The 15,857-nt window shown below is 38.9% G+C and overlaps 2 protein-coding genes across 3 annotated transcripts in view; one reads left to right on the top strand and one right to left on the bottom strand.

The window, feature by feature from the left end:
* The first annotated feature begins 2,022 nt into the window (after window positions 1-2,022).
* sephs1 (selenophosphate synthetase 1) lies at window positions 2,023-12,239 on the top strand. 2 transcript variants are annotated; one of them, XM_008411341.2, is made up of 10 exons: window positions 2,023-2,122; window positions 7,225-7,347; window positions 7,455-7,551; window positions 7,922-8,025; window positions 8,366-8,473; window positions 8,841-8,995; window positions 9,089-9,179; window positions 9,270-9,369; window positions 9,778-9,990; window positions 10,973-12,239. In XM_008411341.2, exons 2-10 carry the CDS (start codon window positions 7,252-7,254, stop codon window positions 11,185-11,187), a joined length of 1,179 nt encoding a protein of 392 aa, XP_008409563.1. In that variant the 5' UTR covers window positions 2,023-2,122; window positions 7,225-7,251; the 3' UTR covers window positions 11,188-12,239. The 2 variants fall into 2 exon arrangements, with proteins under 2 accessions (XP_008409563.1, XP_008409564.1); XM_008411342.2 differs by lacking the exon at window positions 2,023-2,122 and adding an exon at window positions 2,336-3,075.
* A 1,168-nt stretch (window positions 12,240-13,407) lies between these two features.
* cpt1b (carnitine palmitoyltransferase 1B (muscle)) overlaps window positions 13,408-15,857 on the bottom strand; it is an 8,317-nt gene continuing 5,867 nt past the window's right edge. Inside the window, exons 12-19 of the mRNA XM_008411340.1 lie at window positions 15,687-15,792; window positions 15,486-15,602; window positions 15,246-15,410; window positions 15,016-15,150; window positions 14,281-14,433; window positions 14,081-14,194; window positions 13,911-14,003; window positions 13,408-13,821 (exon numbers count right to left, since the gene is read on the bottom strand). Of these exons, the coding sequence (XP_008409562.1) occupies window positions 13,687-13,821; window positions 13,911-14,003; window positions 14,081-14,194; window positions 14,281-14,433; window positions 15,016-15,150; window positions 15,246-15,410; window positions 15,486-15,602; window positions 15,687-15,792 (1,018 nt within the window). The 3' untranslated portion in view covers window positions 13,408-13,686. The remainder of the gene's footprint in view (window positions 13,822-13,910; window positions 14,004-14,080; window positions 14,195-14,280; window positions 14,434-15,015; window positions 15,151-15,245; window positions 15,411-15,485; window positions 15,603-15,686; window positions 15,793-15,857) is intronic.

Here is a 15,857-nt window from a genome sequence, read left to right as displayed (position 1 = left end):
AATGTGCAGTGCATCATCCACCTTGTTTGGAAAACATAGTAATTAAATGTGATGTATTTTTAGTAAATTTTTGGAATTGAAAATAGACTGATGGGGCTTTATCTGAATAAATGAATAAAGATGTCAAGGTCCGTCTATGTTTTTTATTATTACTGAAACCTTAACAAATGGTTATCAAAGCATATGTTTTCAATATTGTCAAAACATAAGTAGTTTTCCTTTAAATAGATTTCACTCTACATAAGACAGTTACCACTGTATCCACCAATAAATACATTTTCCAAAATTAATTTTCTTTACTTAAGGTAATCAGCATGCTTAATTACACATGGGAAAGAGGACTTTAATTCCATGAAGAACCATCAGGAGGATTGGCATTTTTAAATACTGTATGTTATGGATGTTATGCGTCAGGCTTTCTGAGAATGTGTGCACAGACCAAAAATTTTTGCACATAAAGCAAATCATGGTTTACTTCATCTGAGGAAGCTGTGTTGGACCATGGAAGAGGCTTACAGCACATCACCACCTACAGGAACAAATCTCCCTCCACTTTAACTATCGTCTGGCTGATGACTGTAATAGCTTCTACTGCAGGTTAGAAAGACAGTCATTCATAAATCTCACATCTCACCCACARAAAAGGACAACATGTAGCCACCACTGCTCCCTCCTTAAAACATGCATTTATAATACCCTTTAACAGCAAACATGGTCGTTCTGACAGGGTGGCAAAGAAACTGAGAGGCCAGTGTTAAGTCGGAAGGAGCAGCAGAGGTCTGTTGATTGACTGAGCTATTATTACCAGTAAACGGGGAAAATCAGGTCTTTATGGAAGCGTGAATAATAATAATAATAATAATAATAATAATAATAATAATAATAATAATAATAATAATAATAATAATAAAGCCATAATTGCTGTTTAAAGTTATCCACAAGTGAAGTAAGGTAAAAGCAGCCATGATAGTTGCTCTAGTGACAAGAGTTCAAAATTGAATTTGTTGGCCTACATTCAAAATGCTGTCTGTTATGGAAATTTAATACTACATAAAACCTTCAGCACACCCACATGATAAATCATTTGGCACCAAAATGCTACACAGTTTTGTTTAGTTTTTGGGAGTGTGTTTGGGGTGCCAAACAGGCTGGGACCACCTCTAACGACAACAGCTCTCAACATACAGTGATAGCTACAACTAAATGAGTTACATGAAAGTGTATTCATGTTAGAACAAGCAGCCAAAGGTCAGACCTACCAACGATTTCTGCTGTAAGACTTGACAGTTGATGTTCACGGCCACTCACCATCCAATCTGACTGACCTTGAGCTAATTTGCAAAGAATTGGCAGATATTACAGTCTCTTGATGTACAAAACCTGGTGGAGACAAACTGCAAAAGACTTGTAATTGTTTTTAAAAGGTAGTTCTACAAAGCATTAACCATGGGGAGCTGAAAATAAATACTTTTCAGATTTTCCTTTGCAAAATAACCTGAAAATTTTATACATTTTCCTCATTTTGACAGTTATACATTACTTGTTATTGTTATTTTTAATAAAATTCACATAAATATATTGAAGTGTGTTGAAATTTCATGGTTATTAATGCTATTAAAAGGCACCGTTTATTAAAATTTAATCAAACCTATTCTTCATATATTCGAAAAAAATATGACATTTTTGTCTATCAACCTTTCTTTTGTTATTTAATTTGACGTTTATAAGAAAAATGTTTTGTTGGATGTAAAAGGAGGGAAAACACAAATTAAAGGTACACTCCATTGTAACAATTTTGTTGGCAGACTTTTGGAATCATTAAAGGGGATGTTGAAGAAGCCACCGTGCAAACAGAGGACCCTTTGTTATCTGGTTAGTTTCCACGTTAAATTAGGCGCATGTTTTTACATAATAGCACCAGCACAAATTGCTTATTAATAATCGTATTTACTTTGCATTTACTATTAAATTATAATGATTATTTTGTCCTCTGTACAATAGTTAAAAGACAATAATTTATGATTTCTAGTCAGGCTTTCTAAGAGGTCGCCTAAATGTAGCCCTGGTGCGTTCTGTTGCAGTCCCCGCTCTTGTGTCAGGATCCACCGCTAACCCGAAGCTGGTAAGGATAAACTGCTCAGACCAATTAAAGGGGAAATGTTGTAAGAATCTAATCCAGTTTAGCTCCTAAACTTGCTCATAGGCTCATTCTGTACACTTGTATTGTACAGTCTCATTACGGTGTTTGCATCAGCAGCACGTTCAGCGATTTAGTGCTAATACTAACTCTGATGTTGCACACATCGCATGGCGAGGGAGAGGAAAGGGTTAATTTTTTCCGCCGCCGACATTTTTGTTAGGCGCCCTGCCGCAACTTTTTAACTTGCAAGTGCAAGCAGCCGGGATTATGGTTCTACACTGTAAATCAGGGTTAAATAGAAATGTGCACAATGTTTGCGCTCAGTGGCAGTACGGCTAGCATATCTGCTCTCCACCTGCTCTTTGTTGCAGATAGCAGCCTCAGCTCATTGCCGCATGCAAGGACCGGCTAGCCACAGCTAGCAGAAAATCTAAGATGCATTTTCAGCTAAACAAACGTTGGGAGTGGAGTTAGTTGTCTCTGCAGATTGAGTTGTCTTAAAATGGGCTGTCGTGTGTCTTACATTACAGTTAACCGACTTTTAACACCGGACATTACTGATATTCTCAGCCAGTTCCTCAGGGGTTGAATGAAAATGGAATCATTTTATGCATTGTGGTTCCCTTCAGCAACTCCAGTTTGCACAATAAACTGCGAATATGCTAGATGGCACAGTTATAATCATGGCATATACACGTTTATTACTTTTAGTTCTTTTAATTGGATACGAACTAAATATTCAGTTCTCATTGATGTGGTGATGTTTGGCTTTGATACTTGCTTAACAATTTTGAAATTAAAAAGTTTTTATAGATTGACTCCATCTGACAAAACAGGTATAAAATGCAGGTTAGTGTATTGAAATAAAAACCTCTCAACGTTAAATTAGAGCGGGTGAATGGAGAGCAGGTAGTGGAAACCACATGAATCATGAGGTGAGAAGATAACATTCCTTTGTTGTTGTTTATGTAAATTGACACAAATTTGACCTTTGTAAAACATATGAGCGCTTTTCTGAGTTATTAATGGTTTATTATTATTTTCAGTATGTATTGGACAAATATCTGGAAAATTCCTTAACTGTACAAAAGTATAAATCACAGCGAAACATGCTCTCTCAATCTGGACATACAGTATGTTTTTGTCTAAGTCAATGGCAGTTTTAATATTTCATTTTGAAGGATGTGACCATTAGAGATGATAAGCTTGTATATTTTTTGATTGTTTTATTTTAAAGATGGTTAGAAAAGTCAAATAGCCACTTTATCAGGTACATTTTGCTAGTATCTGGTTGGGCTCCTTTTGCATTCAGAACTGCCTCAACTTGTTCTTGCATAGATTCAAAAAGGTGTCAAATATTTCTCAAGAGATTTTGTGTCAAAGTGACTTGGTAGCATCAAGTAGTTGCATATCAAGTAGTTGCATATCAAGTGGTTGCATATCAGGGTTCCCCCCAGAAAACTTGCTGAGCCTGGTGGTTGGGCGCCGAGGCGGTCCACCGTGTTTTTGTATTAAAAGATGTTAAGTAGACAATAAAAGTAAAAATATCACTGGGTAATTATATGTTATGGGAAAACATCCTCAATGAACTGCCATATAAACCCACAACTAGTCTTAAAAACAACTACTCAAAAAATACAATTAAAATAAATATCAATTATGTCCACTTCTGTTAAATCCAAATTAAGTCAGCGGCTCCATCAGGCCCCCCAGAGCTTCAGGGGCCCGATAAATGCTAATATTTTAACATAGACCACAGATATATAAATGTAGCATTTGTTTATTGAGATTATCATTGCTGCTAAATTTGACATAATGGTTTCAGCATATATAAATTAAAAGACTTAGACTTAGATTTTAAGGAGCTGGCAAGTTTATTTTGTAGAAGTTCAAAGAACAATATTCATAGTCAGATTGGTTTGTTACCACAGCTACAATCTGATGCTGTTATTCTAATCTTTGAGTTTCAGCTGTGTTTGTTCACAAATACAAATTAGTAAGCTGCAGTTATAATTTATTGCTTTTTAGGTTTGCCAGTTAAACTACTCCCCCTGTCCTAGATTTCACTAAATCTAACACAGAAGCTGTTAGAGGTGCTGATGTTTTTAGCAACAAAWGGGGCCCCTAAGTCATATTCTGCTCCAGGCCYCATAMACCCTTKGACCGGCCCTRMATGATGTGGKAATCCGCTGCRCTGCGCAGAGATGCGYAACAAATKGGAGATTTAATTCAATGCTGCTAATGTGGCTTTAGTAGCTCTTTCATTTCGTGTCTGTTGAGTTTTTAACAAGGGGACACAGAAACTATTTTGGTTGGCCGAGTTTCTGGATGAGTTTTTCAGAGTTTTTTAACTCTGTCTTAAGTGGGCAAACATTTGATACGGTTTGGTGCTTAGTATGACCGGGAAAATAACACTAGTAATAATAATAAAATAATATAAAATCAGCGTGATGAGCACGAGGAGAGCACGAAAGCTCCTCACCGGGTTAAACCTGCACGATGAGTGATTAGCAGTGGGTCGTTAACCACTAACTCACCGGCTAACCGGGAACACAGACCTAAAGGGCCAAACGCTGGGCAGCGTGTTGAGATGTAAACGCCGCATAATGTTTTGTTCACAAATAATACATCATTCTCACCGCTCGCTCAAAACACCTCGGAAAGCGCGACTACAAGTTATTCCTGCGGTTCACGTAGAGCTGCGCAACCAGAGCTAACTCGGTGGGTTTAAACTCTTACCTTAATCAATAACTCCTCATAACTAATCATAATTCCTCACAGGGGGGTTATGTAAATATCCATAGCGGTCAGCCTGTGTCCAGTTCGAGTGAAAGGAGGAGCSTGGGATCCGCGCTGAGGTTAACTTTAGACATCCAGCTGCTGCAGCGCGCGAGGCAACGCGCAGAGGCCCAGCGGTGTGATTGGTCCGGCTTTAAATGCATAAACTATAAACATATCTTTTAGGAATAAATCTGCTCTGATAGTGAAACGCTCGGAGCAACAGAAACGCTTACAATCCGGCTTAAAAAATGTGATTTTTTTTATTTTATTTTATTTTTCTAAAAAAAATTAAACAAGAAAGGCTTAGCCTGGCGGTGGCGCTAGTAAAACATGGTGGGCCGCCAGGTCTATAATACACTGGGGGAAACCCTGTCATGTCCATGACGTAAATCTCTGATTCCGACACTGCCAGTTAGGCCTGTCTAAACGATAAATCAATTAATCGCACGATAAATTAAACCTATTTTTTAATTATCGGCTTTATCGTCTCTTCCTTTCTCCGGTGCTCTCCACTGACCCTCCCTCCCTTCCTCATTTCCTTAGTGTAATGTCCAGCTCACACTACACAAGTTGTCAGCCGATTGTCGGCCCATTTCCAAAACCTGAGAGACCACACATTAGCCGACAGAAATCCTAGGTATAACGATTCGATGGGATTCGATTGTGCCTTGTGGTGTCCAGCCACATGGGCACAAAATAATGGCTACAAGTCCAGTTAACTAATTTAAAAACCAGGCATTAATCAATGTTTTACTACAATCTGCCTGTGATGCATGTGACTAGAGTCAGAGTAAACTCCTGACTGAATGAAAATCATTATAACCTATTTACGTGACGTTAACGAAGAACAGTTGAAAACTTACCGGATTTATCATCTGCGGTAGCAATTTGGCTCCAACTCCTCTCATTGTCATTTCTATATTCTTTGCACGAAATGTTGAATAAATGTTAATGTTGTTTCCACACATCATCTCCAATGTCCCCTGGTCTTCCTGTTGCGCCGTGTCAGCTGTTAGGGATTCCACTTGTAATTTCCCCTCAGAGGAGGATCCGCGCTTTCTGATTGGCTACCTGCCACATTCAGCRTTAAGCTCCCAGTCGGGGAAAACCCCTGATTTAGATCGGAGCGGCCACGACGACCTACCGTAACACACCATACACTGCAGGATGATCGGTTACGAAATCACTAGCGAGAGAATCTTAGATCTCCTAACGATCTAAGATTATCTTAAAGGGAAAATATGGGCAAAAAAATCGTGTGAACTATTGCATTAGGTAGTCGGATGTSCCCATCTTCTCTATCTAAATCTAGTGAGKACTGAAGGGCAATATAGTATACAGACTTCATAATCTGCACTCTTTTGCAGTATTTATTTCCACTTTGGCTTTTTGTTGTTTAGGTTTTATTCAAGTACGCTTTTTGTTAATGGAGACTGAGAATCCATTTTATTTTTTGTTTTTGGTTGTTTTGCTTATTTAGTTTATCAGTTCCAGTGTTATGTGTTCTTTTGAAAATAAAGTGTATCTATGGCAGGAAATCCCATGCATTATTAGTCATTTCCATTAAATCAGTGTCAAAAGGTATTGAAACAATATTATCGTTTATCGCAATAATTTTTTAGACAATTAATCGTCCAGCAAAATTTGTTATCGTGACAGGCAGTGCCAGTGATAATCTATTGTACAAAGTACTGGAGTACAGTGAAGTTACTACCATGTTCCAAGAAGCCAGTTTGAAATGATTTGAGTTTTTTGACATTATGACATAGACGTAATTTTATTAGTTGGATACACCGGGATCATAAACGGTTAGACATGGTGAGCAATAATCCTGAGGAAGGTTTCTATGGGGCCCCTTTACGCCTCAGTTTCCTGTTCTCAGCTGACATGGGTGACATCTGGCTTGGTCTTCTTTTGTTCCGAGGTTTGTTGCAATGAGTTGTTGTTTGATCTACTGTAGCTTTTCTACCATCTCAAACCCTTTTTCCTTTTTCTGATGCTCAATTTGAACATCAGTAGGTTTTCACCACCACATTCAGAAACGTAATGTATTGCGTTGCTGGCATGTTGTTGACCTATTCTTGTATGTTAGCGAGCAATTCCACATGTGTACCTAATAAAGTGGCCGGTGAGTGTATGTAAAAGTCTAGGATTAATTTGCTTTTTTGATCAACCTTGTGTTATTTGTAATATGTGCAAAATAAGTCTCTTTCGTAATGCGGCCTCTTTGATTCCCTTCTAGTTTTTCTTGTGACCTATAGGTGTTTTATATCATTCCCTCTTTTTCTTGGTCTGTTTTTCAGTGGTGAGGATCCGGAGCGCCATCAGAAATGTCTGTGAGGGAGTCTTTTAACCCCGAAAGCTATGAGCTGGACAAGAACTTCAGGCTCACACGCTTCGCTGAGCTGAAGGGGACAGGCTGCAAGGTTGGTTGTCCAAATCAAAATCTGACTTTCTTTCTGATTGAAAATATTTACTGAAGGTATCTGGAAAAGAAAAAAATGTTGCCACTCTTTTTCTCCACTGATCTTAGGTCCCTCAAGAGGTTTTACAGAAGTTGCTCGAGGCCTTACAGGAGAACCACTATCAAGAGGATGAACAGTTCTTGGGGGCAGTTATGCCTCGATTAGGTAATAATTGCCTTGTTTTACTGCCGTGGTAGCAGACATGCTAAAGCCTTGCCAGCTTGAATGAATGAGTGTTCAAACTGAGGCCTTGTCATGTGTGACCTAAGTTATTAACTTGCGCTCATGTTCGACACTCCCACCGTTGTACTGATAGCTTCAGCTTGTTCTTTGTGCAACTTTTATTCTACAAAAATGCTCAATCAACTGAGAGTGCTGACCTTTACTTAAAGCTAAACTGACTGCACCTCATTTTATAAGTGAAATGAATTTGCTTGTACTGCTGAGAAAAGTAGGCTTTATTTTGCAATTACATGTCATTGTTGAAGACTATTTGCACTTTTACTCTTTGCTAAGATTTCTGTTTGTTTTAAAGGAATAGGCATGGACACATGTGTGATCCCTCTCAGACATGGTGGACTTTCTCTTGTTCAGACAACAGATTACATCTATCCTATTGTTGACGACCCCTACATGATGGTAACAGTTCTCCTTTTTACTTGAGTTTCTCTTTGGTCTGCAGTTGTTAATACTGGGTTTCCATCTACACTTAAAAATATTCCTATTTCCTGATTTTCTCCCCTATTCTATTGTCTTAAGGTCGTGTTGGTTCGCCCACGCATAAATCTGTTCTGATTATTGATGAAGAAATATCTGCCACAAATTCACATGGCGCTTTTGTATTTATGAATTGTGATATGACCAACGTATGACATGAACAATTTGTGAATGTGAAACATTACAAAATATGAATAAAACAAAAAAGGTGCCTTTGTGCCGCACAAACAGCTTCTGTGGTTAATTTGTTTCTGCTTTGTAGGGAAGAATTGCTTGTGCCAATGTTCTAAGTGACCTGTACGCCATGGGAGTGACAGAGTGTGACAACATGTTGATGCTTCTGGGAGTCAGCAACAAGATGTCAGAAAAAGTGAGAATTTTTTTTTGTTTGGTGAGACAGTATAGCTACTCAAGCAACAAACAGAAAAACAATTAGTCGTTTTTGTAAATTGGTTCAAGCGCTTTGTCCTTCTGAGAAGTTCTGGCTATGTGATGGTGGTAACACCTGCTGAAGTCCAAAAGGTTGCTTTTTTTTTTTTTTTTTTACACATCAGACATTAAAAAATAATAATATCCTGACTCCTTGAGTCAGGGAAGTTGCAAAAGATTGCATAGCATACAATTTCAGTGCTATCACTCTGATTCTTTCAGGGGGATAATTTGATGGAACTGGGAGATTCGAAGCATCCATTCTTCATGTGTTTATTTTACACTTGCTCTTATGTGTGTGTTTGCAGGAAAGAGACAAAGTTATGCCACTGATCATTCAGGGATTCAAGGACGCTTCAGAGGAGGCCGGCACGTCTGTCACAGGGGGACAAACGGTGGTCAACCCCTGGGTGGTAATGGGCGGAGTCGCTACGACAGTGTGTCAGCCCAATGAGTTCATCATGTAGGAATAACTTCCTGTTACATGTACACTCCCTCTGACTTTTCAGTCTCTGTTAGAAGAAGAAACGCCTCGACAATGTCTGATGTCTTTTAGGCCTGATAACGCAGTGCCTGGGGACGTGTTGGTGTTGACCAAACCATTAGGGACTCAAGTGGCTGTCGCAGTGCACCAGTGGTTAGACATTGTAAGTCTCTCTGATTACATTTTTTTTGTCTTGGGATACCTTCTGCTATTTCATGACAAACCTTTCCTATTTGCTTTCTTCAACATTTAGCCTGAGAAGTGGAACAAAATCAAGCTGGTGGTAACACAGGAAGATGTAGAGTTGGCCTACCACGAAGCTATGCTGAACATGGCCCGGCTCAACCGTACAGGTAAACCCATCATTCACTCATGATGCATTTGAAATGTTGTGTGAGCAGATTGCTGCTCACTGATTGGCCAAGGGGAGAGGAAAAAATGTGGAGGTTTTTACTGAGGTAGCGCAAGGAAAGGTTAATAAAACTCTAGAGCGACTGCAACGATATTTAGAACCACAATGGAAGGAGCAGGTAAAATTAAAGTGTAATTTTGCATTTAAAGTTTCTGAATTACACACTGGCGGCACACTGCAATTAATATCCACACTGTAGAGTGGCGCACTGCAGACCTTCAGCTGTCAGCTTTTCGATGGAAGCACAACAGGTTCGGTGTGGAGCAGAGTGAGGATGAAGCCGAGCAGATTCAGGGTAAAAGGGACAAATGATTGTTCATCTGAACTTCCTCTCTGTCCTCCTGCGTAGCTGCTGGCCTCATGCACACCTTCAACGCACACGCAGCCACCGACATCACAGGGTTCGGCATCCTCGGCCACGCTCAGACGCTGGCACGGCAGCAGCGGAGCGAAGTGTCCTTCGTCATCCACAACCTCCCAGTGCTCGCCAAGATGGCCGCCGTGTCCAAAGCCTGCGGGAACATGTTTGGACTCATGCATGGCACCTGCCCTGAAACATCAGGTCTGTGTTGATGTGGTTCTTCTGACGTCAACAACCATAGCTCTGTAAAATCCTGCCAATAATGTTTGTTTATACGGAGTTGGATGGAGTAAGCAAGGTTTTGGTAAGAAAGTCCTGAGTTTTGATCAAACAGGATGGAGTCTATAGTAAACAGACATGATGAAATAATGTCTCTGCACTCTAAGAAGCCAGGATAATAAAAACTGTTTTATTTGTATATCCATAAGCAAATCAGACAGGCCTTCATAAACACATGATATTTTGAGGAAATTGCTTTTAACTTGTTGGCATCGTCAGGTTTCCTTTTACAAATGAATGTGGTATTTAAAAACTGAAAAGCACAAATGGGGAAAAAGCTTGACTGTTCAAACTTCATTGTATACCGTTTTCTAAAGTGTTAAAACTTTAAATTCCTGAAATTTAAACAGCCAAATTTGTCTCTTGAAAAGAAAGAGAAATTGTAGCCATCATCTTCCAGCTTGTTGGCCACCTGTGCGTAGCAACAGGTGTGGGAGGGACAGCTCTGTTTTAATTTATACTCCACAGAACGTGAAACCAATGTAGCATCACTAAAATAACTTCACATTACAGGTTTTTTTTTAGGTTTATATCATTCCTATTTAGAAGTTTTAAAAATCTTGATATACGTGATGACAGTAAAATGAACCGTGTCTGGTGGAGTTGTTTAAGTCTGATTGTGCATTTACTGCATTTGCTATAGCTGACCATGTTTTCAAAACTTCAGTGCTACTTTCTGCAGCCTTCTTTTTGCTCTTATTATAACCTAACATTATTGCAGTTCTTTGGTGTTGGGATGCACATCACTAGATTAAAAATTTTTTTTGCTCTCTTTTTTTGACACTTTTCCTATAAGTGCTTGCCAGAATATGTTACAAACAACAGAGTACATCTCTCAGACTTGTACTGAGAGATGCGCACAAAAAAAACAAACTGACCGATTCCTTGTTCTTTCCATTCGAAGGAGGCCTGCTCATCTGTTTGCCCCGGGAGCAGGCGGCCCGCTTCTGCGCCGAGATCAAATCCCCAAAATACGGAGAGGGCCACCAAGCCTGGATCATTGGGATCGTAGAGAAAGGAAACCGCACCGCCCGCATCATCGACAAGCCACGAATCATCGAGGTGGCACCGCAAGCAGCCACGCAGAATGTCAACCCAACACCCGGCGCGACCTCTTAATCCTCGACTTGTTGCCTCATAGACCTGAACCCCCGAAACCTCTGTTGAGAGTTTTTTTAGACCTATAAACTACAAAACCATCGTAGAGTGTTGAGAAATTTACACAAGATAGTAAAATAAAAACACACAACAAAGACTGGGTTGGCGTGCATCAACGTGGAAACAGCCCCACACTGCGGCCTCTCAAGGGTATGGCGCCACCCAGTGGACTCAAGCTGCAGCTTCCCCTTGAAAAAAAATTGGCAAGAACTAGGACATACTCGTAATCCATTTGCTCTGTTTTTCTGTATTGTTTAACGTGCTTGATTGGCTGGCAGCTTCTGATGGGAGAGTGGTAATGAAGACAATAATCTGTTGATTCATTTTGAATCTTTGAAAGTCTGGAGTCCGTTGCCTCTTTTTGTCTCTTAAAGCTGCTCTCATCAAACAAGCACCCTGTGTTTTGGTGGTTTTGCTTTTGTTTCGCTTTGTACAGTTTAAAGGCCTAGTTTTAGTTCATTGCTCTTCCTGATGCCTCAAAACACGCAACCTGATCAGAATGACTTTTCTTTTTTTTTCTTTTTTATTATTATTACTTTTGTATCGTCCCCACATATGCTAATAAATTCTCAAATAGAAGATGGTTGATTTCTGCTACTTGGGAGCTGCACTCATGCGATTGAAACAAATCAATCTGTTTTAGTTTTAGCTGCACCGTTGTGCTTTCTTCATATGTTAAAGATTATTTTTTTAAGACGTTAAGAAGAAATTCTTCATTCCAAATGTAGCATCATAATTACAGGAATATGATGTAGTTTTCCATTGTAAATTGAAAAAAAAAAATCTTCCTAAAAGCTGAGTGTGTTGGGTCATCCACCTCGTGAACTCGAACGGTTTATTTTTGGCGTCTGCATGGTACGTTGACGATGCCATGTGATGTGATAAAAGCTAACTGAAAATGAAGAATCCCGCCAGTTGACGTTTTAATTTCTTCTACAGATGAAAATAATCTGGATGACATCGACAAATGTTAGAAACAAGATGTAATCTTTACCCCACCCCTTACAATAAATGTTTTATAAAACATTGCTCTTCTGTGTTTTTTAAATTTCAGGTGAAAAAAAAAAAAAAAAGAAAGTAGGCTTTGCTGTTTTTAAAGGGGTGTATTATGGCTGTCAGTGGGGAAGAGACAGGGAACAAACTGGTTTTAGTTTTTATTAGCTTAGATCAACTTTGTTGTCCGTAAAGGGCAATTTGCTTTGCAGACAGTAAAAACAAATACAAATAAATTCATAAAAATAAAAAAAACAATTCAATAATGGGACACCACAACATCCATATAGCACACAGTACAATTACATACCATCACAGTTTGTTTGGTCTTACCTCAAATTATTAATGAGGCTGACACTAACTGGGATAAGTGAACATTTTAGTTTTTTTGTTTTTTTTTTCAATAACTTATTACCTTAACATGCAGGTAAATGTGCATCTCAATAACTTAGAATATTACTAAAAATGTTGATGTATTTCAAAAACTTAAATACCTATAGATTCATTACACAGGCTGATGTAACTCAGGCATTTATTCGTGTTAATTTTGATGATTCTGACTTGTAGCCAATGAAAACCAAAATTCTGTAATTTAAAAATGTGATTAAATGTGACCAATAAATGTCCTTCTGATAGAGACACGTATGCAAACTGAAAAGTAGTAAGGCTGAAGCATTTGCACTCAACACTTGGTTGAGGCTCCTTTTGCAAACCTAATTGATAATGAATAGTTTTTTTTATAGGTTAGCTCAGTGTCTTAAACAATGTCTGGTTCTAGAAAACCAAAGATATTCCATGAATCTTTTATATTTTCTTGCCTATAGATTCTCTTCAACCAAATCCAGTTTGATTGTCCTCAAACTTGAGTGTTCACAAATTGTTCTTACTTGCTGATGTGAAAATGGGATGTCAGAATTTGTTTAAACAACTTTTGTCTTATCCCTTATTTTTTATGTTTAAATCCAAATTATTTTTCCATGGCTCCTAAAATTAACCTAGAAAGACAGATACATCCCGAACACTTTCTTTATTGAATAACAGTCTTATTTCAATAGCAAATTCTCAAAAAAAGTGTAATTTCTCAGTATTTTACTTACTGCGGGTTTAGACAAAAAACAACAACAACCTATTTAATATAATAACAACCAATAATGCCCAACAAACACTCTTGTGTCTTTGTTTTTATTCATTTATTTATTTATTTATTTTTAACATCAGATTGGACTAGATTTATGGTCAGCATACTCTGACAAGGAAACAAGAAGGTGCCATAAAAATCCCATCATTAAATTACAATGTACAGCAACTCCAGCATGTAAAACAGAAATAAATTAGAGGAGTGATATAACTGTTCTCTTTGAGTGGAATGCCCATCTCCTGTGATGTGGCTCACCAGAAAAGCATAAGTAAAAGTGCAATTCTTTTAGCTGATGCAAGCCCACCCACAAAACTTCTCCCCACAGAGTACTACATGTACTTTTTATTATTTTCCAAATGCACATCCTTTCCATTCTCCACCACGCTCTTGTCTTTTTCTTGCTTGAAAAGAGTCTGGATGTCAATCATGGCTTTCCGAATGTGCTGACCAAACCGAGCGGAGTCCTGCGGTTTTAAACAGAGAGAAAAGACAATTAGACTTGGAGGAACACGACGAGGACTCTACAGGTGGATGGAAAACATCGAGTACTTACTGTGTTACGCCTGGAGAATTTGCTGGAGATGTGGAATGTAATGAGATTTTCCCCAACAATGATATAAGAAACACCATACCCATCGTCAGCCACCTGAGAGTGCAAAAGAGGCACAATTAGACAAGGTGCTAAAGTGTTTTAACTATAAGATTTTGACCGAGAACACTCACAGGTCCAAATCCGCCTCCTGCACCCACGTATTTTGGAAACTTGTCGATATCAACTAAATTAATCTGCTGCTGAGGAGTCTGACTGGTGGACAGCTTCCACGGCTCGGAAAGCACCTGAAGGTTTTGGGATGGAAAGGAGACCCGATAAGTCCTGTTTGAAGTATTCAACAAAGTGAAAGTGATTTGACTGTATCTCTAACCTTCGTGAGAAATGGTGATTCAACACCGAGGTATTTAGATACTATGTAAAGGCAGAAGAGATGCCGATCGATACCGGAACCGGTCATGGCCAGACGATACATGTTCTGATGCTTGTCTGCTGCTTTCCGGAACAGCGCAAGTCTCTCGGCATTCTGCTCACAGACATTAGCAGGTAATTAGGAAATTACTTCATCATTTTTGCTTATTCTGACATGTACACAAAAACATAGCGCACATCAAGAACTGGATGTCCTTATGACTTTATCATGTAATAAAGTCATGAAGTCACAAGTGTTAGTTCAACCCCCTAACATGGCATCGACGTTTACTCAAATTGCCTCCAAGCCTAACCCTACTGTTGCATCTGGATCGTAGATAGTCATCATTTTAGAAAAAAACAAACATGTACACAGGATGATAAGAATAACTTAACGTCATTTGTGTCCAAACTGTTTATTCTGTAAAAAAAAAAAAAAAATACATGTACATTTCTGTATTTAGAAACTCAATAATGCCACTAAAAAGGGAAAAATACAATTCATATTCGTAAAATTAATATATTTAATAAAGTCATTAAAGGTAGTTGTATATTTACTTACACATTTATCTCTGTTCATTTAACTCTACATTGGTTTCACGTGAGCCGGGTAACAGAAGCAAATGCAGCGTTTTAGCATGTTACAGTTTATTAACACGGATTTAAATGGTTTGAAAACTGTGTTTGTTTTCCTTACTGTTGCATCCTGATGCTCCATGGTCAGGACAAAAGCAGCAGCCTCGCAGGTGCAGGAGCGCACCGTCTCCGTCCGCCCATCTCTGAACATACGGGTCATTGATGACTCGTACGTCAGACAGAACACACCTTGATCCTACGGAAAAACAAAACAAAACATACATTTGATGTGGTTTGATAAAACCGATGTTCAAGGAAAAAAACAATGTGAGTGACTGATGGCTGACCGACCCTGAACTGTGCGAGCTGCAGAGCCATCTGAATGAAGGCATCAGGGCTCGTCTTGCACTTCTTGATCAGGCCTTTGCCAAACTCAGTGAACAGATGGCCATGGAAGTCCACATCGTCAGCTAGGTGTCTGGCTAACACGTATGAAGCGTGAATGATATCTTGGCACTGATGTAGGAGAAAACACAGCAAATAAATAGCAATTAATGATCGGTTTCGTTTAATTAGTGAAGTTTATTGTACCTTTTCTGGAATCTCCCACTTTAGTCGAGTGGGAGAAGGAAGGCCCCTGTTCACATCCCCTTTACAATGTCCCTCCTCTGTGTAGCCAAGATGAAAGCAGTCTATTGCAAGAACATACTACAGACACACACAAATAACATATGAGGAATTGCTAAGAAACTTTCATTTTCTCTGTTTTTAAGACTGAAATACTGTTTATACCTCCCACATGTGTCCAACAATGGGTGCATCAGCCCAAGAGTGCTCAATATTGACTCCCATCTTTCCATTTGGATATGAAATTAAGTTGAAAGACTTGTCGAACCACCTGTAAGACATGACAAGAAGGTTCTCTTTTTCCAGAAAACATTATGGAAATGACCATGGAAGTGA

Source organism: Poecilia reticulata, linkage group LG6, assembly GCF_000633615.1.
Source record: "Poecilia reticulata strain Guanapo linkage group LG6, Guppy_female_1.0+MT, whole genome shotgun sequence".
Lineage (NCBI taxonomy): Eukaryota > Metazoa > Chordata > Actinopteri > Cyprinodontiformes > Poeciliidae > Poecilia > Poecilia reticulata.
Note: the sequence above shows the minus strand (reverse complement) of the source record. Positions and strands in the feature narration are given on the sequence as shown.

Coding starts and splice junctions, on each gene's coding strand:
- sephs1 (XM_008411341.2), top strand. CDS start 7,252: ATGTCTGTGAGGGAGTCTTTTAACCCCGAAAGCTATGAGCTGGACAAG. Junction 8,026..8,365: donor TTGACGACCCCTACATGATG/GTAACAGTTCTC, acceptor TCTGCTTTGTAG/GGAAGAATTGCTTGTGCCAA. Junction 9,991..10,972: donor CACCTGCCCTGAAACATCAG/GTCTGTGTTGAT, acceptor TTCCATTCGAAG/GAGGCCTGCTCATCTGTTTG.